Source organism: Anomaloglossus baeobatrachus, chromosome 11 (assembly GCF_048569485.1).
Source record: "Anomaloglossus baeobatrachus isolate aAnoBae1 chromosome 11, aAnoBae1.hap1, whole genome shotgun sequence".
NCBI lineage: Eukaryota > Metazoa > Chordata > Amphibia > Anura > Aromobatidae > Anomaloglossus > Anomaloglossus baeobatrachus.
In genome coordinates, this window is record NC_134363.1 from 75737389 (window position 1) to 75764421 (window position 27033).

The window sequence follows — 27033 nt, forward strand, 5'->3', positions numbered from 1 at the left end:
CACCCTATTTCTCCCAGCAGACGCTGAGCCGCCCACAGTCACTGCCCGCAGACCTGCCCTGCTCCCACATACATAGGACACCGGAACTTATCCCCTTCTCAGTACAGGCGGCCGCACCATCTTCCCCCACCCCTCTGCCAGCACAGCGGCACGCTGGCGCCATCTTTCTTACTGGCATACTACCGGCTATAGGGCACGTTCATGTCCGCCATCTTGTTTTCAAACAGAGGCTGATACACACTTCCTGTCTTGAAATCTGACACAACCAGCTCCTAATCCTCCATATAAATAACAATATATGTTTATTAACATTGGGAATTCTGTCACCGCGGGATAGTGAAGGCGGCTACCGGGACCACGGAGGCGATGGGCGATAATGAGGGGACAGCTGACCAGGCTGCTCATCCTCCCACTGACCACAGCTGTCTGCTGCACCAGGTATAGCAGCACCTACTGCTCATCTGCTCATCTCACCTACTCCTACCTACTGTCACATTACTACCCTAGGGCTTATAGATGTATATATCTAATAGATATGTAAGGCAAAGAATGTTATTTAATATTTGATACATAAATCTACCTTGTATATGTGCAAATGTGAGAAAAATCCCTGTGTGCGTGCGTGTATATATATATATATATATATATATATATATATATATATATATATAACATATATATATATATATATATATATATATATAACATATATATATATATATATATATATATATATATATATATATATAATTATAATTGCACCCTGGACACACACATATTATACATATTATACATATATGTGTGTGTCCAGGGTGCAGGTTAATGATCCCCATGTTTTATTGTCCGCGCTCAGATTGTCAGACGTCATTGGTGACCACGGTCCTATCTACATTGCCTTTTCCCATAGTAACCAATCAAAGCTCAGCTGCCATTTCTTAAACTGCTTAGCAGAGATGTAAGCTGCGTTGTGATTGGTTGCTGTGGGAAATAAAGGCTGGTGTAATTAATGTCAGGCCATGTTCCCACATTGAGTATTTGGGGAGTTTTCTGACAATAAATAAATCTTTATTTTTATATAGCGCTAACATATTCCGCAGCGCTTTACATACATCAGGAACACAGTCCCCATTGGGGCTCACAATCTAAATTCCCTATCTGTATGTTCTTGGAGTGTGGGAGGAAACTGAAGAACCCGGAGGAAACCCACGCAAACACGGGGAGAACATACAAACTTCTTGCAGATGTTATCCTTGGTGGGATTCGAACCCAGGACCCCAGCGCTGCAAGACTGCAGTGCTAACCACTGAGCCACCGTGCCGCACAATGCAGCATTTTCTGCACTTACTATATTTTACTACGTTTTTGTTCATTGCATTTTTAAATACAATTTTTTTTTTTTTTTTTTTTTTACATACGTGGCATTTATTGCCTTTTTGATACTGCGGTTTTTGTCTTTTTATTATGTCATGTTTTAAATAAAGCTGAATTGTTTTGTACCATTCCTAGTATTTGGCTTTGACAAAACGTTTTTGATACAGTGATGTGCAGAATTTGGGTGTTTTTAGGGCGTTTCTGCAGTGGAAACACTTTTTTTCATTTGTTTTTTCACATCTAATTAAATATGCTAATCACCTCATCAGAGAGGAAGAGGATGTGAACTCTAGCGCCACCCACTGGAGGTGGCAATCCGAAAAGTCAATATCAACCCTTTAATGAGCTACTCCATATGACTTAGGCCAGTTTCCGACGTCCGTGTTTCTGGTACGTGTGACATTCGTTTTTAACACGAATGTCACACCTATGTTATTCTATAAGGGTAGAAAATCCAGCAACCGACCTTCTTAAAAATGTATATAAATCTTTCTTCCAAAATGTATTCCATAAAAATAAATGGTAGCATAGAAAATCCAGAGAAAAGGGAAGGGGGGGGACAAACGCGTTTCGGATGCTATTCCTTATTTATTGTTTCTAAACTGAATTCACAATAGTAGCGTTATACGTCATATCCTCCTGATCACGTGTGGAAAATCCACCAATCAGGTAAATGGAGACACATGTTATAGAATACATCTAATCACAAGAACAGCGATATAAACAAGAAGAAACACATGCATGTGCTTTAAACAGAAAAAGGAGGAAGGGAGGAGAAAAAAGGGGGAAAAAGGAAAACATATTTGTTAAAACCATACATCAAAGATCTAAAAATACAGTGAAATTACAGAAAGCACTATACATTATAATGAAACAGCAGATCTTGTTTCACATTCAGAGCAAGCGGATTTCTAGTGCATAAAATAAACATCAACCAAGCCTCACGGTACAAAAGTTTTCTTTTATGGTCCCCTCCTCGTGAAGGCGGTAAAACTTTTTCTATACCCATAACCATACAATAGCTTACATCCCCTTGATGTAGCAGGGAGAAATGCCTAGAAATCGCAGAGCATTTTGTGACATTTGTTTCGGGCATCGGATAGGTGTCTCCATATGCGGGTTTTTAGTGAACAGGTGGTACAACCTATATACTGAAGGTTACACGTTGTACATATACAGTTAGGTCCAGAAATATTTGGACAGTGACAATTTTCGCGAGTTGGGCTCTGCATGCCACCACATTGGATTTGAAATGAAACCTCTACAACAGAATTCAAGTGCAGATTGTAACGTTTAATTTGAAGGTTTGAACAAAAATATCTGATAGAAATTGTAGGAATTGTACACATTTCTTTACAAACACTCCACATTTTAGGAGGTCAAAAGTAATTGGACAAATAAACCAAACCCCAAAAAAAAATTTTTATTTTCAATATTTTGTTGCGAATCCTTTGGAGGCAATCACTGCCTTAAGTCTGGAACCCATGGACATCACCAAACGCTGGGTTTCCTCCTTCTTAATGCTTTGCCAGGCCTTTACAGCCGCAGCCTTCAGGTCTTGCTTGTTTGTGGGTCTTTCCGTCTTAAGTCTGGATTTGAGCAAGTGAAATGCATGCTCAATTGGGTTAAGATCTGGTGATTGACTTGGCCATTGCAGAATGTTCCACTTTTTTGCACTCATGAACTCCTGGGTAGCTTTGGCTGTATGCTTGGGGTCATTGTCCATCTGTACTATGAAGCGCCGTCCGATCAACTTTGCGGCATTTGGCTGAATCTGGGCTGAAAGTATATCCCTGTACACTTCAGATTTCATCCGGCTACTCTTGTCTGCTGTTATTTCATCAATAAACACAAGTGACCCAGTGCCATTGAAAGCCATGCATGCCCATGCCATCACGTTGCCTCCACCATGTTTTACAGAGGATGTGGTGTGCCTTGGATCATGTGCCGTTCCCTTTTATTCTCCAAACTTTTTTCTTCCCATCATTCTGGTACAGGTTGATCTTTGTCTCATCTGTCCATAGAATACTTTTCCAGAACTGAGCTGGCTTCATGAGGTGTTTTTAAGCAAATTTAACTCTGGCCTGTCTATTTTTGGAATTGATGAATGGTTTGCATCTAGATGTGAACCCTTTGTATTTACTTTCATGGAGTCTTCTCTTTACTGTTGACTTAGAGACAGATACACCTACTTCACTGAGAGTGTTCTGGACTTCAGTTGATGTTGTGAACGGGTTCTTCTTCACCAAAGAAAGTATGCGGCAATCATCCACCACTGTTGTCATCCGTGGACGCCCAGGCCTTTTTGAGTTGCCAAGCTCACCAGTCAATTCCTTTTTTCTCAGAATGTACCCGACTGTTGATTTTGCTACTCCAAGCATGTCTGCTATCTCTCTGATGGATTTTTTCTTTTTTTTCAGCCTCAGGATGTTCTGCTTCACCTCAATTGAGAGTTCCTTAGACCGCATGTTGTCTGGTCACAGCAACAGCTTCCAAATGCAAAACCACACACCTGTAATCAACCCCAGACCTTTTAACTACTTCATTGATTACAGGTTAACGAGGGAGACGCCTTCAGAGTTAATTGCAGCCCTTAGAGTCCCTTGTCCAATTACTTTTGGTCCCTTGAAAAAGAGGAGGCTATGCATCACAGAGCTATGATTCCTAAACCCTTTCTCCGATTTGGATGTGAAAACTCTCATATTGCAGCTGGGAGTGTGCACTTTCAGCCCATATTGTATATATATATAATTGTATTTCTGAACATGTTTTTGTAAACAGCTAAAATAACAAAACTTGTGTCACTGTCCAAATATTTCTGGACCTAACTGTAACAGTATACACAACAAAAGTGGTGTTACAATTAATGTAATGTGTAATTGGGTAGTTTTTTGTTAAAACTACAGAAGAAAAAGTTTTTGACTGCACCGCATCCTTGCAGCACATACAGATAGAATAGCCACGTTTAAAGAAACCTGTGACATCAAGCCGAGTTCTATTTGAAAAATGCTCAGTGTGGACCAGGCTAGGAGAAAGAAGGTCTCCCATGGTAGGGGCTTTTTTAGCGACAAATTTAAAGGGAACCTGTCACCAGATTTGAGGCCTATAAGCTGCTGCCACCACCACTGAGCTCTTATATACGGCATTCTAACATTCTGTATATAAGAGCCCAGGCCGCTGTGAGAACATAAAAAACACTTTATAAAAAAACACTTTATAATACTCACCTAGGAGGTCACTCTGGTCAAATGGGCCTCCTCTTTCGGCCATCTTTGTTCTCCTTCTTCTGAAGCCGGCGTACATGACGCGTCTTATGTCATACACACTCACCGACACTGAGGTCCGGCGCAAGCGCACTTTGATCTGCCCTGCTCAAAGTATTGTACTGCAGCTCACAGCTCTGGACCAGACCACAATCAGAGGACAGTAAAACTTTCACACTGCTTATCTATGAACTGCTGCAATATTTATGGTCAGAACAGTTTGCCCCCTTCCCATACTGATAGTTCTGCTTCACATAACTTTACTGCTCCATTCTATGTCCTGTTGTGCATAAAAATGTGACTCTTCAGATTTTGTATTATACTGAGCCTGATAGAGACCTGAGTAGTCTCGAAAGCTTGCTATTATTACCATCTTTTCAGTTACCCATTAAAAGGTATCAACCACCGAGAACTCTCAGTTCTTCTAAACAATTTTTTTAACAGATTTACATATGAATTTTTGAACATCTAGATGGTAATTACTGTATTGTATTACTAAATGCACACTAAGAGTATCAAGTGCCAATTAGTAAGGGATTGTTGGGTAAAGACTTAGGGGCACTTTGCATACTACGACATCGCAAGCCGATGCTTGCGATGCCGAGCACGATAGTCTCCGCCCCCGTCGCAGATGCGATATCTTGTGATAGCTGCCGTAGCGAACATTATCGCTACGGCAGCTTCACATGCACTCACCTGCCCTGCGACGTCGCTCTGGCTGGCGACCCGCCTCCTTATTAAGGGGGCGGGTCGTGCGGCATCATAGCGGTAGCTGGCCAATAGAAGCGGAGGGGCGGAGATGAGCGGGACGTAAACATCCCGCCCACCTCTGTCCTTCCGCATAGCCGGCGTGAGCCGCAGGTAGGAGATGTTCCTCGCTCCTGCGGCTTCACACACAGCGATATGTGCTGCTGCAGGAACGAGGAACAACATCGTACCGTCGCAGCAGCGTAATTATGGAATTCCCTGACACTACACCGATGATACGATTACGACGATTTTGCGCTCGTTAATCGTATCATCTAGGATTTAAACACTACGATGTCGAGAGCGACGCCGGAAGTGCGTCACTTTCGACATGACCCCACCGACAGCGCACCTACGATGTCGTAGTGTGCAAAGTTCCCCTTACAGCATCACGTCAGTCACAAAAAAAATCCTTATTCATAGCCATACCATCTAAGAATTGAATAACATGTTTTGTGTCTCTAATATATCCTGGCAATTCTCTCACCAAATGGTTGAAGGTGTAGGTCCACACAAGAGCTGAGTTTCTCTCCCAAACTCCCTATACCCACCACGATAGGCCTCATAGGTGGCGGAAAGATGTTTTTATGAGCTTTAGGGAGTGAATGGAATATGGGAAAATTAGGAGAATTAACAAATAAATCATCTGCAATCGTTTTAGTAAGTACACGATAATTAATTCCGTCTTCTAACAATTGCGAAAGTTCAGTTTGAAATCTTTGGTGGGGTCGAAACTCAGCTCCTGGTAAACGTCTGCGTCTTCCAGCATAGACATGTTCATCTTGTGATACAATCCCGCATTCACGAGGATAACGCCTTTATCTGCTTGCCTAACTATTAGGTCTGAATTAGACTTTAGAGTAGTAATAGCTTCTTGTTCTTTTTTGTTTTAGTTTCGAGAAATAGACTGATGAGAATTTTTTTTAACTGTTGCAGTTCTATTTCCATAATGTCTTGAAAAATATCCAAAACGGGGGCGGGAGTTAATAGGGTAAAAAACGGATTTATTTTTTTTTTGTCTTGAAAAATTTGGATAAATTACTGTCCTGTATAATAGTCACTTGTTAACCGTTTAAGGTCCCAAATACTAGATTGTTCCAAAAAACTTCCGATATTGGTGACAGGTTGGGAAATTTCTCACCGTGATATTTCATCTGTTATATTTGATTCTGACTCAAAATAATGGCAGCAGAGTGTTAGGGTATGCACAAATTTATTCACATCTAAGATGGTGTTATATAGATCAAAGTCTTTGGTAGGAGCAAACGAGAGTCCTTTGGACAAAACACTCACCTGGGAGTCAGTGATAATATAGCTGGACATATTAATTACTTTTGGAGTCTGGATGTTCTTAGTCTGGCTGAATAGAAGTGACTCTATTATACAGGACAGTAATGTATACAAATTTTTTAAGACAAAAAAAAATATCAGTTTTTTTTTTATACCCTATTAACTCCCGCCCCCCCTGTTTTGGATATTTTTCAAGACATTATGTAAACAGAACTCCAACAGTTAAAAACTTCTCACAAGTCCATTTCCCAGAATCTTTCTTAAAAAAAAGAACAAGAAGCTATTACTACTTTAAAGTCTAATTCAGACCTAATAGTTAGGCAAGCAGATAAAGGTGTTATCCTCGTGAATGCAGGATTGTATCACAAGTTGAACATGTCTGTGCTGGAAGATGCAGAGTTTTACCAGGAGCTGAGTTTCGACGCTACCAAAAGATTTCAAACTGAACTTTCGTAATTGTTAGGAGAGGGAATTAATTATGGTGTACTGTTACGATTGCAGATTATTTCTTTGTTAATTCTCCTAATTTTCCCATATTCCATTCACTCCCTAAGCTCATAAAAACATCTTTCGCCACCTATTAGACCTATCGTGATGGGTATAGGGAGTTTGAGAGAGAAACTCAGCTCTTGTGTGGACCTACACCTTCAACCATTGGTGAGAGAATTGGCATTAGAGACGTGAAACATGTTATTCAATGTTTGGATGGTATGGCTATGAATAAGGATGTTTTGTGGCTGACATGCGACATTGTAAGTGTAGCATCCCTGAGCCACTCAGGGCACTACAGGGAACTGCATCCTCCAGGGGATGCAGGAACTACCCGCTGGGACATGGACTACCAGTGCCGATACCACCAAAGCACAACCAAAATCCTAGTTCTCCACTTCATACCGGGAATACAGGATTAATCAAGTAAAAGGATGGTTGCCTAGAGGTAGGAACGAGTCCAGGGATTAGCCAGCCTGGTGGGAGGGGAAAAGCGAACAGTGGCACAGTGAGGTGTGCGGACGTGCTCTAGCTGGGTCCGTGCTACGGTGACCCGGGGGCACGGGAGAGAGGTCGCCAGGGCGGGTACGGACAAGTACCCCTGGGACTGGAGCACAGGGCCCCAGATCAGGCGCCAGTTCTACACGGCTTGATAATCAACTGCATGGTGAGGACACCTTCATGGACTTCACCGAACCAAATAATCCGGGGACATCAGCCGTAAACTAGGATTGGGGTTTGGACACTTACCTCCCCACAGGGTCCGCACTGCCCGCCGTACGGAGAAGGAGATTGTTACCCCAACAGGACAGTGAGGCCTCAAACGCTCTATGCTACAGGGAACCAACCAACAGAGTGCCAGGGACAGAGTAACCTCGGTCACTACATTGGCACTGATACTCCATGAGACCTGGACCAGTCATCCACGGGTCAAAGTGAGTAGAGACTGTTCCTTACAACCTTGTGTGGTCTCAGTTATTGCCCCTTCACATCTCCCAGGCACGGCTCTACCTGCGGAGGGCCCAACATCATTACTGCAACCACCACCAGCCCTGGGAGTACCCACATTCAGCAGCGGCGGTTCTACACCCTTAACCGCAAGTGGCGTCACGTACACTAACTTTCACCCCTACTTTAAATGATTCCCCCTTTCATAAGAGAAGCCCCAGGGCACGGGACCGGGCAACGGCCACCAGAGTGACATTCCCATTTGCAACTGCCCGGGACAGAGTACTCCCTTCCCTGGGTGACACATAAGCCTTTATCCATCAATGACTCACGAATTGGCACTTGATACTCTTAGTTTGCATTTAGCAAAATACAGTAATTACCATCTAGATGTTCAAAAATTCATATGTAAATCTGTTGAATTTTTACTTACAAAGAACTTTTAATTTTAATGGTTCTTTTTTTTCTCCAAAGAATGAGAGCTTTGATGGGGGCGATTTTCTCGCCCTCCATCGCTATGAGATGCCGAGCGTGATAGTCCCCGCCCCCGTCGCAGCTGCAATCTCTTGTGATGGCTGCCGTAGCGAACATTATCGCTACGGCAGCCTCACATGGACCTACCTGCCCTGCGACGTCGCTCTGGCCGGCGACCTGCCTCCTTATTAAGGGGGCGGGTCGTGCAGCGTCACACGGCAGGCGGCCAATAGAAACGGAGGGGCGGAGATGAGCGGGACGTAAACATCCCGCCCACCTCCTTCCTTCCGCATAGCCGGCGTGAGTCGCAGGATGCCGCTCCTGCGGCTTCACACACAGCAATGTGTGCTGCCGCAGGAACGAGGAATAACATCTTAACATCGGTCCTTCCGAAATTATGGAAATGACCGACGCTACACCGATGATACGATTTCGACGCTTTTGCGCTCGTTAATCGTATAAAAAATGATTTACACACTCCGATATCGACAGCGATGCCGGATGTGCGTCACTTTCGATTTGATCCCACTGACATCGCACCTGCGATGTAATAGTGTGCAAAGTACCCCTAACTCTTGATACGGGACGGAGATGCTGATTCCATTCTGAATTTTGTGGAATACATAAACAATAATACCATGAATCTTCAATTCACAAACAAAGGCCAAAAAAAATCATATTGATTTTTTTTTTTTTACGTTTCCTTCTATGTCAGTGAAGATAATTTCATCCAATTTTCACCTTATCGAAAAGACTTGTCACTTAATGCCATTTTATTGGCTACATCTTGTCATAAAAACAGGTCATTAAAAATATTCCTTTGGGAGAGATGGTGCAAATAAAAAGCAATTCCTTCTCTCAGTTAACTCTTTCCAGAGAGATGGAATCTCTTGAATTCAGGCTAAGAGAAAGAAGGTATCCAGGTTGGATGATACATAAGGGAAAAAATAGGGTTAATGACATGGATTGACAAGACATCATAAAAGAAAAATGTAAGATCAGCAACTATGACTCTAAACTACAATTTTTGCCCTTTATTACGATTTATAGCCCTCAGTTTGATCTTGTAAAAAAATTTGATAAAAAAAAAACATAGCCATCTTATACCAAGATACAAAACTCAGATCAATTTTATCTCAGGACATTAAATTTATCGCTAAACAGCCCCTACCCTGGGAGACCTTCTTTCTCTTAGTATGTTCCGCACTGAGCATGTTTCAAATAGAACTCGGCTTGATGTCACAGGTTTCTTTAAATGCGGCCATTCTATCTGTATGTGCTGCAAGGATGCGGTAACGTCAAATACTTTTTCTTCTATAGTTACAACAAAAAACTACCCAATTAAACATTACATTAATTGTAACACCACTTTTGTTGTGTATACTATTATATGTAAAACGTGTAATCTTCAGTATATAGATTGTACCACCTGTTCACTAAAAACCCGCATACGGAGACACCTATTCGATGCCCGAAACAAATGTCACAAAATGCTCTGCGGTTTCTAGGCATTTCTCCCTGCTACATCAAGGGGATGTAAGCTATTGTATGGTTATGGGTATAGAAAACGTTTTACCGCCTCCACAAGGAGGGGACCATAAAAGAAAACTTTTGTACCGTGAGGCTTGGTTGATGTTTATTTTATGCACTAGAAATCCACTTGCTCTGAATTTGAAACAAGATCTGCTGTTTCATTATAATGTATAGTGCTTTAAGTAATTTCACTGTATTTTTAGATCTTTGATGTATGGTTTTAACAAATATGTTTTCCTTTTTCCCCCTTTCTTCTCCTCCCCTCCCCCTTTTTCTGTTTTAAAACACGTGTATTTGTTTCTTCTTGTTTATATCGCTGTTCTTGTGATTAGATGTATTCTATTACGTGTCTCCTGATTGGTGGATTTTCCACACGTGATCAGGGGGATATGACGTATAACGCTACTACTGTGAATTCAGTTTAGAAACAATGAAAAAGGAATAGGATCCGAAACACGTTTGTTTCTGTCTGTGTCCCCCCCACCCCCTTTTTTTTTTTTTTTTGTCCCCCTCTGGATTTTTTTTTCTGCTACCATTTATTTTTCTGGAATAATTTTGGAATAAAGATTTATATACATTTTTAAGAAGGTCGATTGCTGGATTTTCTACACTTTTTGAATCCTTACTGTTGGCAATACGGTGTCCGTGCAGTTGACCTTCGGTGGGAAAATGTGAGCTGATTATCCTCCCTTCTACATGTTATTCTATAGTGTTACTCTCACGGACCGTGTGACCCCTCATGGCCCCGCACGCCCACACAGAGACATGTCCGTTTTTTTCTCCAGCAGCACGGGAGTCACACGTACCACACACTGATGTGATCCGTGTGACATCAGTGTGACACGTACTGAAGAAAACACAGGTCTTTTAAATAAAAAGATTTTCTACATTTACTTGTATTCAGCGCTGTTTTCTTCGGCTCTGCTGTCTCCCGCTTCTGACCGCTGCTCATTATATTCATTGATTGTTCAATCCACTGAGGAGCAGGAAGCCAGAGCAGCGCTGGGGACTTCAGTGTGCGTGTGAGTGTGTGTGTGTACATGGAAGCCGGAGTATCGTGGGGACAGCATCCCGGAGGACAGCATCGCCATTGCCGGTGACAGGTGAGTATTCAGCAAGCAAGCATTGTGTGTGCTGTGACATCAAGGAGGTCATCGGAGTTCCCATTTCTCTTCCATTGCCTTTCCCTCAGAGTAGCTGTCATTTAATATCCCCCAGGCTCACCCACCCAGTTCCTTGACCACTTTTCAGCCTGGCTGCCACACTTAATGTCTTCAGAATTACCCACCCTTATCCTAGGAGACTTTAACATCCCCATGAACAGCCCAACCTCCCCATTTGTATCCCAGCTATTATCTCTAACCAAGTCTCATGGCCTCTCACAGCTCTCAACCTCTGAGACACATAAAGACGGCAACACCCTTGACCTGGTCTTCGTTCGCTTCTGCTCAATCTCTGACTTTGATAACTCACCTCGTCCCCTCTCTGACCACAACATCCTCTCCTTCAAGCTCACAAACCCTTGACCACCCCAGCCCACTCCCACCTATCACATATTCAGAAATCAACAGGCCATTGACTCTCAGGCACTTAAAGACTCTCTACACTCATCATTGTCCCCTATGTCCTCTCTTTCTTGCCTGGATCTGGCTGTAAATCACTACAATGACACACTCAGTAGAACCCTAGACCGAGTAGCGTCCTTCACCCTAAGAACCTCCAAACAGAGTAAAACAGCCCTGGCTCACATCGCAAACTTGATTTCTCTAGCGATGCTCTAGGACTGCCGAACGCCTATGGAGGAAAACCCACACACCAGAAAACGTCATCCACTACAAATTCATGTTAAGAACCTACAACTCTGCCCTTCACCTCACCATACAGACCTACTTCACCACCCGATATCCTCTTTCCAACAATCCCAAAAAGCTCTTCGACACCTTTTACTCCCTCCTGAGTCCCAAAGCACAGACCCCTATCACAGACCTTTATCCTGAGGATCTGGCCTCATATTTCACAGAGGAAATAGAAAACATCCGCCGAGAGATCAGCTCCCAGCCACCAAGCGTTGTGATTCACATCCCCCTCCCCCCCACATCCCACCTAGCTTACTTTCCACATGTAACCCAGTCACAGAGGAAGAAGTCTCTAGGCTCCTCTCTTCTTTCCATGCCACCACTTGCTCTACTGATCCCTTCCCCTCACACCTACTCCAGTCCCTCTCTCTGGTAGTCACTACTCACCTAACTAAAATCTTCAATCTCTCATCTGGTATCTTCCCCTCCCCCCTCAAACACTCTATCATTACTCCATTATTAAAAAAAAAAAAACCTTCTCTTGACCCATCTTGCACAAACAACTACAGCGCCTGGTCTATTCCCGCCTCACCCGCTACCTCTCCACTCACGCTCTCCTAGATCCTTTACAGTCTGGCTTCTGCCCCCTACACTCAACAGAAACTGCCCTCATCAAAGTGACTAATGACATTGTGACAGCAAAACGTAATGGTGACCACTCTCTGCTTATTCTTCTTGCCCTCTCTGCAGTCTTTGACACTGTTTACCACCATCTCCTTCTCTCTATGCTCCATTCAATCGGCCTAAAGGACACTGTGTTCTCCTGCTTTTCTTCCTATCTTTCTGGCCGCTCATTCAGTGTATCATTTGCTGGCTCCACATCTTCTCCTCTTCCTCTCATTGTTGGGGTCCCTCAAGGCTCAGTCCTTTGCCCTCTTTTTTTTCCCCTCTACAGTGCCCCAATTGCACAGACCATCAATAGATTTGGCTTCCAGTACCATCTTTATGCTGATGACACACAACTACACACTTCATCCCGTGACCTTAGGACCGCTGTACTACAGAACACCAGTGACTGTCTGACTGCAGTTTGCAACATCATGTCTGCTCTCTATCTGAAACTTAACCTTTCCAAAACTGAACTACTACTTCTTCTCCCTCCGTCTTGTAACCTTCCTAAACCCGACATCTCCATCTTTGTGTGCGGTGCCACGATAACTCCTCGGCAGCAGGCTCACTGTCTGTGTGTTATACTTGACACCGATCACTCCTTTACCACCTACATACAATTTCTTGCCCACTCCTGCTTCTTACACCTCAAGAACATCTCTATAATGCGCCCCGTTCTCACAATGGAAATGACAAAAGCCCTCACCGTAGCTCTGATCCACTCCCGCCTTGACTACTGCAACTCTCTAATAATTGGTCTTCCCCCCCCCCCCCCCCCCCCTAACTAGTCTCTCTCCTCTACAGTCCAACGTTAATTCAGCACCCAGGGTCACCTATCTGGCTAAGAGTTACTCGGATGCCTCCTCTCTGTGCCAGTCATTCCACTGGCTGCCCAGATATCACAGGATCCAATTCAAATTGCTTGGCTAACTCACAAAGCTCTACACAGTGCGACACCCCAATACATCTCCACCCTCCTCTCTATCTATTACCCTACCCATTCTCTGTGCTCTGCAAACTACTTTCGACTAACATCCACATTAATCCAAACCTCCCACTCCCTGATCGGATCCAAGACTTCTCCTGAGCTGCACCAATTCTCTGGAATGCTTTACCCAAAGAAACAAGGACAAATCACAACTTATTCAGCTTCAGACGCTCCTTAAAAACACATCTTTTTAGGGTGGCCTATCACACTTCTTGATCGAATTAAATTCACATAGTCCCTCCACGACCTCTCAGAATATAACTTTCCATCAAACTCAACTGCATCCAAATGCATATCAAAGTTATAGCTGACTGGTAAAAGCATCCTTTATCTATTCTGTACCTTGTCCCCACCCCCCTATCTCCTTGTAGATTGTAAGCTTTCACGAGCAGGGTTGTCTTTTTTTGTTCTAATTATAGTATTTTCTATACCTGTTACTTGTTTGTATATGAACCTCCTGAATTGTAAAGCGCTGCGGAATATGTTGGCACTATAGAAATAAAGAATTATTATTATATCCTATGCTAATGTGCCCATCCTATAGTAATGTGCCCAGCCTTGCCCTCATCCTATAGTAATGTGTCCTATCACTGTTCCCTTTTGCTAATCTGCTAATCTAATTCATCATATACACAAAAACCGCCCCACCATTCTTCTCACCTGTCCCCCGTTCCCTCGGCTGCCTCTTCTATGTTTCTTGCTGCCTGCAGGCCCATGCCCCGTTGACTATCGCAGCCAGTGCAGGGGCCACAGCCACTGTCAGCGCTTTGTCAGATGAACGTTTTGCCAGCGCTGCGCACGCAGAGTCAAGCTCTCCGTGCACAACTTTTCCAATACAGCCGTTCGCAAGCAGGTGAGGTCATACACTTCAGATGATTGCCTCTGATTGGCCGGCATCTTCCATTGGAGGAATAGTTGTGCACAAAGAGGTTGAATCTGTGCGCGCAGCGCCGCAAAATGTTCATCTGACATAAAGCGCTGACAGTGGCTGCGGCCCCTGCACCGACCACGATAGTCAACGGCAGCATGGGCCTACAGGCCGCAAGAAACAGCCTGAGGGGCCGCATGCGGCCCGCGGGCCATGTGTTTAAGTTCAGTTTGCACACAGTGTTTCGGGGTGATTGCCTCTCCTCTGTGCAAAGTATGAGATCTGATTTGGCTAGGTGAGAGGCTAAGACTGGGATCTAAAGGGAAAGGTGTCTCCCTATGACGTGTCACTATGAGGACACTTAGGCCCTGTGCGCACTGGAAAACGGAATTTTCTTAAGAAAATTCCACAGGGTCTGAAAGATTACCGCAACCGCGGTAAAAAACCGTGGCAAACCGCACCCGAAACCTGCATGCGGTTTGCCGCCGTTTTACCGCGGTATTGTTTGCGGTATTGCCGTGGTTTTGTCGCGTGTGGGTTGGTACATGTGCTTTAATGCATTCCATGCAATAAAGCACATTGAAAAAAAGAAAAAAAAAAGTTAATTTCCTTCTGAGATCTCTAGAGCGTAGATGGATAAATAGACAGATAGAAGGATAGATAGAGGGATAAATAGATGGAGTCCCTGTGAGCACACACTGCATTTCTCCCGAGCGGTAATGGGAGTTCACATTACTGGCCGTGGGAAATGCCCTGTGGTTACCTCTGCAGGCTCGTTGTGAGGCTGCATTCAGCAGCGTGTCACTTGCTTCTGGATGCAAGCAGCGCAAGACGTGGATTACGCCGGAGCTGTGTGTTTCGGGGGGGTTAAACGGGTGAAAGAGGAGGCTTTTTTGTGTTTTATTTAAAATAAAGGATTTTTCGGTGTGTGTTTATTCACTTTACTTACGGGTTGATAATGTCAGCTGTCTCATAGACGCTGCAATGATCAAGCCTGGAGTTAATGGTGGCGATGCGCTGCCATTAACTCGTTATTACCTGGATAGCCACCGCATCACGGCATCTGGAAGAGCCGAGGACACTCCGGGACTGTCGCATAATGCATGAGACAGTCCCGGGGCAGCTGCGGCTGATAGTCTCGGCTGCCCCCCCGCCCTCCCCAGCCTGAGAATACCGGGCCGCCGCTGTGTGCTTACCTCGGCTGGAAGGTAAAAATACAGCGGAGCCCACGTGTTTTTTTTTTTTCTATATTTCCGTTTGATTTGTATGTGTATTCTATATGTCTGTGTGTGAGTGTGATGTGTGTGTGTTTACTCTCTGCTCCGCTTCCTCTTCCTGTAATGACATCACTTCCCTGCGGGATTTCACGATTACATTGCAGTCAATGGAGTGAAATCCCGCAGGGACCTGCGGAATAGAAGTGACATGCAATTGCTTTTGCTGCGGGAATCCCGCAGCAAAACATGCAGCTGTCAAATTCCGCATAGTGCGCACAGCATTTTTTTTTATCCCATAGGTTTTGCTGGTGAATCACTGCAGAGATGTTATGAACATAACATGCAGCGAAACATGCAGCAAAACCGCAGGAAAAAACGGTAAGTGCGCACAGGGCCTAAAACTCCTTGTAATGCTCCACTGGGAAATTAAATATGCAAATTTCCTTTTCGGAGAGGAGCATTGCAGGCATTTAAGACTCCTCATACTAGCATGTAACCCTCTACAAGGGTCCCAGTTTTGGCTTCTCACCTAAACAACCCCATTTCCATTCTTGCAGACTAAAGCCCGCTTTACACGTTGCAATTTTGCATACGATCTTGTATGCGATTTGCAACACCCCCATCGTATGTGCAGCACGTTCAATTTGTTGAACGTGCCGCACATACGAGTAACCCCGTCACACGTACTTACCCGTCCATACGACCTCGATGTGGGCGGCGAACGTCCACTTCCTGAAGTGGGGGGGACGTTCGGCGTCACAGCAACGTCACGCGGCAGCCGGCCAATAGAAGTGGAGGGGCGGAGCTGAGCGGGATGTAAACATCCCGCCCACCTCCTTCCTTCCGCATTGTGGGCTGGGAGCCGCAGGATGCTGGTAAGATCTGTTCATTGTTCCCGGGGTGTCACACACTGCAATGTGTGCTACCCCTGGTACGATGAACAATCTGACGTGGAATTCCAGAGACAGGGATAATGTGTATGCGATGAACATTTTACCGTTCAATCACAATCGCACGTACCTGTCACACACTGCAATGTACCTTACAATGCCGAATGTGCGTCACTTACGACGTGACCCCGCTGACACATTGTAAGATACATTGCAGCGTGTAAAGCGGGCTTTACACTGGAGGACCCCACCAGCATGCTAGCAGTGTTAGTGCGATTGTGCACACAATGTGACTGCAGGCACGTTCTGACGCCTGGCTCCTGCCTGTATACAGCCACTACTCAATATCCATGGAAGTGTAGCTCGCAATTGGTTTCATAGAGGAGGACATGGGCCTTCTTGCAGCCACATTGTGTGCTCCTCCAGTGTCCATGCAGAAGTTCACAATTATGACTCATATCGGGAAAAACCAAGCCTTTATATAGCCATGCAGATTAATAAAAAAAAGTTAAAGCTTTCAAATGGCCTAGAAATAAAGTACAACATTACCAGTGTGTGACATGTAGATCAGGGGAGAGGACTGTCAGTCATTACATGTCTCACACTAGTAACTCCCCTTTCATTTACAATAGACATACTCCAGCCCTATCTTTTGTCTAAAATAATCTAAAGAATGAGTGTAAAGATCATTGTGAAGGGAGCAGGGTCAGCGGTGATATGGACGATTATGAATAGTGTTATCCACTGTGAATAGAGGGGTTATCTGTCATTTTCAACCTGCTTGGGATGATAGTGAGACCTCTGAAAAGCCTTTTGTAAAGAATAGGAAGAGTCTGAAATGGCTCCAGAAGGCTGTGTAAAAATTACAAGTTTTCTTACTTATTTTATATATATATATATATATATATATATATATATATATGTGTATATATAATATATATATATATATATATATATATATTTACAGATTGATGTGAAAAAAAGAACTTCGGATATTTATAAAATAAATAGAGTTAAACCATGCCATTTTCTGCTGATATATTCCTTTTCATGTTTTTTGTTTTGGCATTGCTGTATTTTTTACTATACACTGATTTCACAGTGGACTTTGCTGATGCTGCTGCATGAACTAGTGTGGGGAATATCAAATGCAGAATTGTAGAATGGCTCCAGGTCGCGTTCTCTGCAGCCATCATAGTCGCCTGTATTGTAGATGGTATGGTGGGATGAGGGCGCCTGCTTTGGAGCAGTCGTTTTCACTTGTATGGTCCCATGCAGGACAGTACAGTGCCTGCTCCGGAGCCGTCCTATTCACTTGTGTGGTCCCATGCATGACAGTACTGCGCCTGCTCCAGAGCCATCCTATTGATTTGTATGGTCTCATACAGGATAGTACTGCGCCTGCTCCAGAGCCATCCTATTCAGTTGTATGGTCCCATACAGGACAGTACTGCGCCTTCTCCAGAGCCGTCCTATTGACTTGTATGGTCCCATGCTGGACAGTACTGCGCCTGCTCAAGAGCCGTCCTATTCACTCGTATAGTCCTATACAGGACAGTACTGTGCCTACTCCGGAGTCGTTCTATTGACTTGTATGGTCCCATACAGGACAGTACTGTGCCTGCTCCGGAGTCGTTCTATTGACTTGTATGGTCCCATACAGGACAGTACTGTGCCTGCTCCGGAGTCGTTCTATTGACTTGTATGGTCCCATACAGGACAGTACTGTGCCTGCTCCGGAGTCGTTCTATTGACTTGTATGGTCCCATACAGGACAGTACTGTGCCTGCTCCGGAGTCGTTCTATTGACTTGTATGGTCCCATGCTGGACAGTACTGCGCCTGCTCAAGAGCCGTCCTATTCACTCGTATAGTCCTATACTCTCCAGAGCCGTCCTATTGACTTGTATGGTCCCATGCTGGACAGTACTGCGCCTGCTCCAGAGCCGTCCTATTCACTTGTATGGTCCAATGCAGGACAGCACTGTGCCTGCTTCGGAGTCATTCTATTGACTTGTATGGTCCCATGCAGGAGCCATCCTATTTGCACAAAATTTATATCTTTACAATATTTATTTAAATGGTTTTCCAAGTTATTGAAAAAGCCCCAAAATTCCCCTAATCCTTAGATATAGTTTTAGGTAAGAGGAATCTAACTTTTTGCGTCCGTGCTCCATTTGCAGGGATTTAGTATCCATTAAAGAGGAAAGTAGATTCTCTGCTTTCTGAAATATAACTATTTCCATTTTATTGGCTTCTTTTTCTCCATTAGGACAGTGCTATTCCCAGCATCTCTCCTGAAGATGGCCGGGAGCAGGACGTGGTGGCCAACAGGTCTGTGCCAAAGAAAAAGACGTCTAAGGCATTCAAGAGGAAAAAGGATGGAATCCGTAATAGAAAGAGAGCTGATTTTTCTCCTCGGACTCAGAAAGATGTAGGTGAGGACCAGATCTGATTTATTTTGCTGCTACAAATGAATATTCAGTATGTGCAGGTCAGCAATGAAGGAGCAGATGTGTCAGGAGAGCTGACTGATCCTCCGTAACCTCTGTCTTTCCATTTTCCTCCTTCAGCGGAGGTCCAGTCCAGCATTGGTGATTTGGTTTTAGCTGCAGAGTTGATGGAGAAAGCAAATGAGGCGAAAATCCAAGATGTAGGAGATAGGACTGAGTGTCTTGTACATGACCATGGAGATTACTGTGTACCTGACGACCCTGAGCTCTTGAAACAGATGGTGAGAGAACTGAAGAAGACAAGTCATCAGCAGAGCCAGATGCTGCAGTCACTGCAAGACGCCCTGGACAGCAAAGAAATGCAATGCCAACAGCTCCAGGTGATGTACGGTGCAGATCCGTATCTATAGGTGGACAACCCGAGCATTTTTCTTGTTGTGGCAAATATTGGAATAGTTCTCAGTATTTAGTAACTATTATCCGAACACGAATAGTTACTATTCACCCATCTCTACCTGTGGCCAGTGTGAAAATTGCAAGATTTCTATTGTTTATATTTACTATCAGGGGTATACATAGAAATCATGGGACCCCATAGCAAGTCTCGTTTATCTCACAGCTTTGCAGCCCTATGAAAGTTATTTGCTCCTTTTGAGGCCTCTTATTGTCTCCACACACTTACAGCTCTGGCAAAAATTAAGAGATGACTTCCAAATTTTCAATTATTCTGATTTTTCTCTTTATATATTTTTAGTATATATATTTTTAGTAAAATGTAAATTGTTGTTTATTCTATAAACTACTGACAACGTCTCCGAATTTCCAAGCAATACATTTTGTATTTATTTTCTGAAAATGAGAAATGGTCAAAATAACAAAAAAAAGTATTGCTTTTAGACCTCAAATAATGCAAAGGAAACAAGTTCATAATCATTTAGAAACAACAATACTAATTTTTCAACTTAGGAAGAGTTCAGAAATCAATATTTTGTGGAATAACTATAACTTTTAATCATAACGTTTATGCGTCTTGGCATGCTTTCCACCAGTCTTTCACACTGCTTTTGGGTGACCTTATGCCACTCCTGGTGCAAAAATATAAGCAGTTCTTCTTTTGTTTGACGGCTTGCAACTATCCATCTTCCTCTTGACTATATTCCAGACGTTATCAATGAGGTTCAGGTCTGGAGATTGGGCTGGTCATTACTGGGTTTTGATGTGGTGGTCCTTCATCCACACATTGATTGACCTAGGTGTGTGGCATGGCGCATTGTCCTGCTGGAAAAAACAGTCCACAGAGTTGGGGAACATTGCCTGAGCAGAAGGAAGCAACTGTTTTTCCAGGATAACGTTGTATGCGGCTTGATTCATACGTCCTTCGCAAAGAATTCCAGCCTTGCTGAAGCATCCCCAGATCATCACCGATCCTCCACCAAATTTCACAGTGGGTGCAAAACACTGTGGCTTGTACGTCTCTCCAGGTCTCCGTCTAACCATTAGACAACCAAGTGTTGGGCAAAGCTGAAATTAGGTAAAGAAAATTCAACAAACATCTTTGCGAAGGATGTATGAATCAACCCGCATACAAGGATATCCTGGGAAAACAGTTGCTTCCTTCTGCTCAGGCAATGTTCCCAAACTCTGAGGACTGGCTTTTCCAGCAGGACAATGCGCCATCCCACACAGCTAGGTCAATCAATGTGTGGATGAAAGACCACCACATCAAAACCCTGTCATGGCCAGCCAAATTTCCAGACCTGAACCCCATTGAAAATCTCTGGAATGTAATCAAGAGGAAGATGGATAGTCACAAGCCATTAAACTGCTTACATTTTTGCACCAGGAGTAGCATAAGGTCACCCAAAAGCAGTGTCTAAGACTGGTGGAAAGCATGCCAAGACGCATGAAAGCTGTGATTTAAAAATCATGGTTATTCCACAAAATATTGATTTCTGAACTCTTCCTGAGTTTAACAATTAGTATTGTTGTTTCTAAATGATTATGAACTTGTTTTCTTTGCATTATTTGAGGTCTGAAAGCAATGCATTGTTTTGTTATTTTGACCATTTCTCATTTTCAGAAAATAAATACAAAATTTATTGCTTGGAAATTCGGAGACATGTTGTCAGTAGTTTATAGAATAAAAGAACAATTTACATTTTACTCAAATATACCTATAAAGAGAAAAGTCAGAAAAACTGACAATTTCGAAGTGGTCTCTTATTTTTGCCAGAGCTGTATATACCCCATTTATGGCCCCATAAAGTATGATGCCATCAAAAGTATCCCCCAAGCATAGTATGATAGCTCTTAATGAGTTCCTCCACCGTATCTTCCACACACACAGTATGATGACCTTACAGAGCCCCTCACCCCACAAAGTATGATACCCTCATAGTAACCCGAACATAACATGACGGCCTCACAGTGACCCCAACACAGAGTGATGGGCCTGACACTGTATGATGACCCGAACACAGTCGCCCATACACACACAGTATGATGGACCTGATACAAAGTAGGATGGTCCAAACAAAGGCTTCACACAGTGTATGAGGCCTCCCACACAGCATGATGGCTCCACAGTAACCCTAACACAGATTGATGGTCCTAACACACAGTATCATGACCCCAACACAGTTCCCCCCCCAGACACCCACACACACACAGTATGATGGACCTCCAATGTAGGATGGTCCTAGCACAGTCTTGATACAATGTATGAGGCCTCCCACAGCCTTCGACACCGCATGATGGCCCCACAGTAACCCTAACACAGATTGATGGCCCTAACACATGGTATAGTGACCCCAACACAGTACCCCCACACACAGTATGATGGACCAGATATAAAGTAGGATGATTGCAACACCGTCTTCATACAGTGTATGAGGCCTCCCACTGCCTTCAATACACACATTAATTGATTTGTAACAACCCTCCACACAATATAATGGGCCCCCCAACACCGCTCTCGAAATAATGCCCCCCACATAGCCTTTCAAACAGCATAATTAGTCCCCTCATAGCCCACCACATATTATGATGGCGATCACGTTGCCCTCCAAGTAGTATAGTTACCCCCAACTTAGCCCTTCAAACAGTGTGATGAAGGAGGGACCTGGTGTGGGTAGTGAGACCCCTAACTAATGGGCTACATAGAGCAATTTGTGGCATTCCACTGTTTACTACAGACTGTCATATGTAGAAAAAAATGGTTTGCCAAATATTTAAAAAAAAAAAAAGAAAATAAATGTAACACAAAAAACTTATTCAGTAGGTCATTTTTTTTATCTGATTTTATCTATTTTTTTCTGACATTAAAGGAGAAATGGGAGAATGAGAAATGGTTGATGCTGTCTGACATGGGCCAACAGATTACAGAGTTGGAGTCAGAGATTCGAAACTTGACTTGCGAGAAGGAGATTTTGGAGAAAAAAAATAAGGAGATAGAGGAACAGCTGGAGAGAAGTTCTGGGACAGTCCTGTACTTGGGTCAACAAGTAAAGCACCAGGAACAAAACCGGGAGGATTCCAGCTTCTGTATGAACAGCATTAAAGATGAGAACAAATGGGTGCGCTTCTATACCGGCTTTGATAGCTACAATCATCTCATGGAATTCCTTGGCTTTATTACTGCAGACCAAAAACTTTGTGCTGGCAGAATTTGGAAAAAAACAGAGGTGGGACCTCAGAGTGCCTTAAGTTTAGAAGATCAGCTCCTCCTCGTCCTCACCAGATTGCGCTTGGGTTTACTGCTCCAGGATTTAGCCTTTCGATTTAGAGTATCAGAGTCCACTGTCTCTCGGTACTGGTTAAACTGGACAGAACTTTTGCATGCTCGTCTTACCCAGGTAAGATCCGGCATAAGTGTTTTTAGGCAGTTTCTGGTATGGAGTTTTGTGAGCCAAAGCCAGAAGGACGCAGCCAACTTTTTTTTTTTATTTGATCCTCCCCTTTGTCAAATAACCATGACATTTTTGTTTTTCTGTCAACATAGATAGATGAGGGCTTGTTTTTATGCTTTGTATTTTGTAGGATGAGTTGTAGTTTCCCTTAATATTTATCATAAGGGAAAATGGGAAGAAAAATTGCTAATACATTAAAATTGTAACAAAATATGCAATTGTGACAAGTGAGTGAGTCTGAGTCCCAAAGTAATAGTAGTGAAACAGATCTAATAAGATGTATATACCAGTTTTCTTGCACTAAACTACACTACATTTTGCCATTTGTGATGCTCCAGCACCACCACTGACCAGGGATTTTGGCCCACTCCTCCATACAGATCTTCTCCAGATCTTTCAGGTTTCAGGGCTGTCACTGGGCAACATTGAGTTTCAGTTCCTCCAAATTTTCTATTGTGTTCAGGTCTGGAGACTGGTTTGGCCACTCCAGGACCTTGAAATGCTTCTAACAAACCCACTCCTTAGTTGTCCTGGCTGTGTGTGTTTCGGGTCATTGCCATGCTGGAAGACCCAACCACGACCCATCTTCAATGCTCTTCCTGAGGGAAGGAGGTTGTTGGCCATAATTTCACGATACATTACCCCATCTATCCTCCCTTCAATACGGCGCAGTTGTCCTGTCCCCTTTGCAGAAAAGCACCCCCAAAGTAAGATATTTCCACCCCACATGCTTCACAATTGGAACTGTATTCTTGGGGTTGTACTTATTCTTCTTCCTCCAAACATGTTGAGTGAAGTTGATACCAAAAAGTTCTATTTTGGTCTCTTCTGACCACAAGGCCTTCTCCCATGCCTCCTCTGGATCATCCAAATGGTCATTGGAGATCTTCAAATAGGCCTGGACATGTGCTGGCAGGAGTAGGGGATCCATGCGTGCTCTGGAGTATATTAATGCATGATGGCAAAATTTAGTGCAGTTATGCAAGAAAACACGCACACATGCACGGAAATGTGGTTAGAACAAGACTCATTTACTGATTTAGGCTATGTGCCCACATTGCGTTTTTTCCTGCGTTAACACTGCGTTTTGAACTGCAGCGTTTCAGTGCCAAATTGCATGCGTTCTGCTTCCCCAGCAAAGTCTATGAGAAGTCCGAAATTTAATGCGCATGCTGCGTTTTTAAACGCAGCAATTTGGATGCCAAAAATCGCTGCGGAAAAAAAAAGCAGCATGTCACTTTTGTGCGTTGTAGCTGCGTTCTCCACCCATTGAAAACAATGATGTGGGTCAAAACGCAACCAAAATGCACTTGGACTGCATTTTTGTTGCGTTCCGCATGCTTTTTTGACACACAAAAACACAGGTCTTTTCAGTCTCTCTCTGTTGATGTCGGTCTGTCTCTTTCTCCGTCAGTTGGTCGCTCTCTCTCTCTCTGTCCGTCGATCTCTCTGTCTGTCCCTCTCTCTGTTCATCGGTCGGTCTCTCCCCCTCTCTCATACTCACCGATCACTGGCACGGCGCTGTACGGCTGTCACAAAGCTCCGGTGGCTTTTCCTCTTTTGAAAATGCCGGCCGCTCATTATTCCATCTCGTATTCCCTGCTTTCCCCGCCCACCGACGCCTATGATTGGTTGCAGTCAGACACGCCCCACGCTGAGGGACAGTTGTCTCACTGCAACCAATCACAGCCGCCGGTGGGCGGGTCTATATCGTGCAGTAAAATAAATAATTAAAAAAAAAAAAAAAAAAGACGTTCGATTCCCCCCTAATTTTGATACCAGCCAGGGTAAAGTCACACGGCTGAAAGCTGGTATTCTCAGGATGGGGAGCTCCACGGTATGGGGAGCCCCTTAGCCTAACACTATCAGCCAGCAGCCGCCCGGAATTGCCGCATCCATTAGATGCGACAGTTCCAGGACTCTACTCGGCTCATCCCGAATTGCCCTGGTGCGGTGGCAATCGGGGTAATAAGGAGTTAATGGCAGCCCATAGCTGCCACTAAGTCCTAGGTTAATCATGGTAGGCGTCTCCCCGAGATACCTTCCATGATTAACCTGTAAGTTAAAGAAAATAAACACATACACCCGAAAAAATCATTTATTTGGAATAAAAGACAAAAAAACACCCTCTTTCACCACTTTATTAATCCCCAAATACCCCTCCAGGTCCAACGTAATCCACACGAGGTCCCGCGACTCATCCAGCTCTGATACATGAAGCTGACAGGAGTGGCCACACACCACGACCGCTCTGTCAGCTCCACGCAGCAACTGAAGTGAGCCGCACGATCAGCGATGACGTTACTCAGGTAACCCACGGCTACCGCTCTCAGGTGGAGGACTCCAGCTGTGGCCGCGGGTAACCTGAGTGACGGCACCTCTCATCGCGCAGCTCACTTCAGTCACTCAGGGGATTAGCGGTCACCAGTCCTTCACGGGTGACTGCTAATCAGGACGCGACACACAGACAGAGCCGGGGGATGACAATGAAGTCGGGTGAAGTTCATCCGAGTTCATTCTCATCGCGTGACTCTGTCTGTGTGTGCTGTGAGCGAGCATGTAGCAGAGCTGCATTGCCGGGGGGAACGCACTGTCAAAAATGTTTTGGTTGCATTTTTTTTTTTACAAACGCAGTGTTTACATTTGTCCAGTCTGCCAGAGGATGCATTCTTTTCCACACTGCACAGAACACAACGTGTGCACATAACCTTAGACATGTCGACAAGTATCTTGCCAAAAGTAGATTTATTGACTGTCCAATTTGGCCCATAACCTTATAACGTACATAGTGACCAGTTTGGCAACGTTGTGGTAACATTTTGTGTTCTTATTTCTAGATACCCATACTCTACAGTGCCCGCTATCTAGAACTCTTTGAACCTAAGAGAACACTGCAGTATCAGGGCCTTACTTGTACAATCATGGACTGTACAGACTTATTCTTTGAAGTACAGGCCAAAGACCGCGCTAAGCCTTCTCCTAGCCATCCCTCCCGAAATCATTATTTAAGACGTGGCTATGCTATCGCTTCTTCCAATGGCTTCATCACTTTTTCATCAAGCTTACCCTTTGGAATAGCTACTAAAGTCATGGATGGCCAGCCCCAAGAGGAGCTGTATGAGAGGATCAGTCCGGAATTACAATTACCAGATTTTATGCAGAACTTTCCCACCCTACTGTCAGATCAGCAGAAAGTGATGAGCAGACAAGTGTTAAGTATCTTGAGTCTCATAGACAAAGCTCTCAACTTTCGCTTTTTGAAGTGTGTATATCCACAGAATATGGAGGCACAAGTAGATAGAGCCTGGATAATCTGCTGCTACTTGGCATGTTTGCTTCACGATCCAATGGGACTGCACTAAAAACAATCCTAAAAGATTCTATTGTAAATAAATACATGAACTGACATCCGTTCAGCATTACACAAGATCTCCCGGCCATGTCCTTTGCGATGTTGGATCTCGTGGCTCAGCGCGGGGCTCGTGTGCCCTCTGTTGCCTCTCCATTGGGTTACATGAGCCATACTCTGCACCAGTGCCTGGGGGGCCCTTTGCATTGTTTCATTCACTTATAAAGTCTTGTTTAAAGGGACTGTATCGTCAGGAAAAAAAAAAAATTAAATACCTGAAAAAATGTAAAGTAATATTATTTTAATGTTTTGTTTAAATATTATTTTCTTTTTTTAATTGAGCAAAATGTAAAAAAAAAATTAAAAAGTTTAATATTTTCCACTGTTAAACACTAGGGGGAGCAGCTTCTGAAATCCTACAGAAATCCCACTGTAGGAAAAAGCTCACGTTACAGCCTGCCGTAAAGTGGGCGGAGTCTGCTCTCCTGTGTGTGATGGCACGCCTCCACCTCCCAATCTGAGTGTTTACAAAGGATAACAGAGAATGACATGTAGGGACACAATGCAGAGCCATTTTGTTGGTGACCAGAAATGTCTAAGGGTACCTTCACACTTTAGCGATGCAGCAGCGATCCGACCAGCGATCTGACCTGGTCAGGATCGCTGCTGCATCGCTACATGGTCGCTGGTGAGCTGTCAAACAGGCAGATCTCACCAGCGACCAGTGACCAGCCCCCAGCCAGCAGCGACGTGCAAGCGACGCTGCGCTTGCACGGAGCCG

At 44.0% G+C, this 27033-nt stretch overlaps 1 protein-coding gene across 2 annotated transcripts; it reads left to right on the forward strand.

The window, feature by feature from the left end:
- Positions 1-26803, forward strand: LOC142255966 (uncharacterized). 2 transcript variants are annotated; one of them, XM_075327429.1, is made up of 5 exons: positions 1-438; positions 18815-18980; positions 19116-19375; positions 22322-22849; positions 25741-26803. In XM_075327429.1, the coding sequence occupies exons 1-5, from the start codon at positions 367-369 to the stop codon at positions 26263-26265; spliced, it is 1551 nt and encodes a 516-aa protein (XP_075183544.1). In that variant the 5' UTR covers positions 1-366; the 3' UTR covers positions 26266-26803. The 2 variants fall into 2 exon arrangements, with proteins under 2 accessions (XP_075183544.1, XP_075183545.1); XM_075327430.1 differs by lacking the exon at positions 1-438 and having other exon boundaries at positions 18915-18976.
- The last annotated feature ends 230 nt before the right edge of the window (positions 26804-27033 follow it).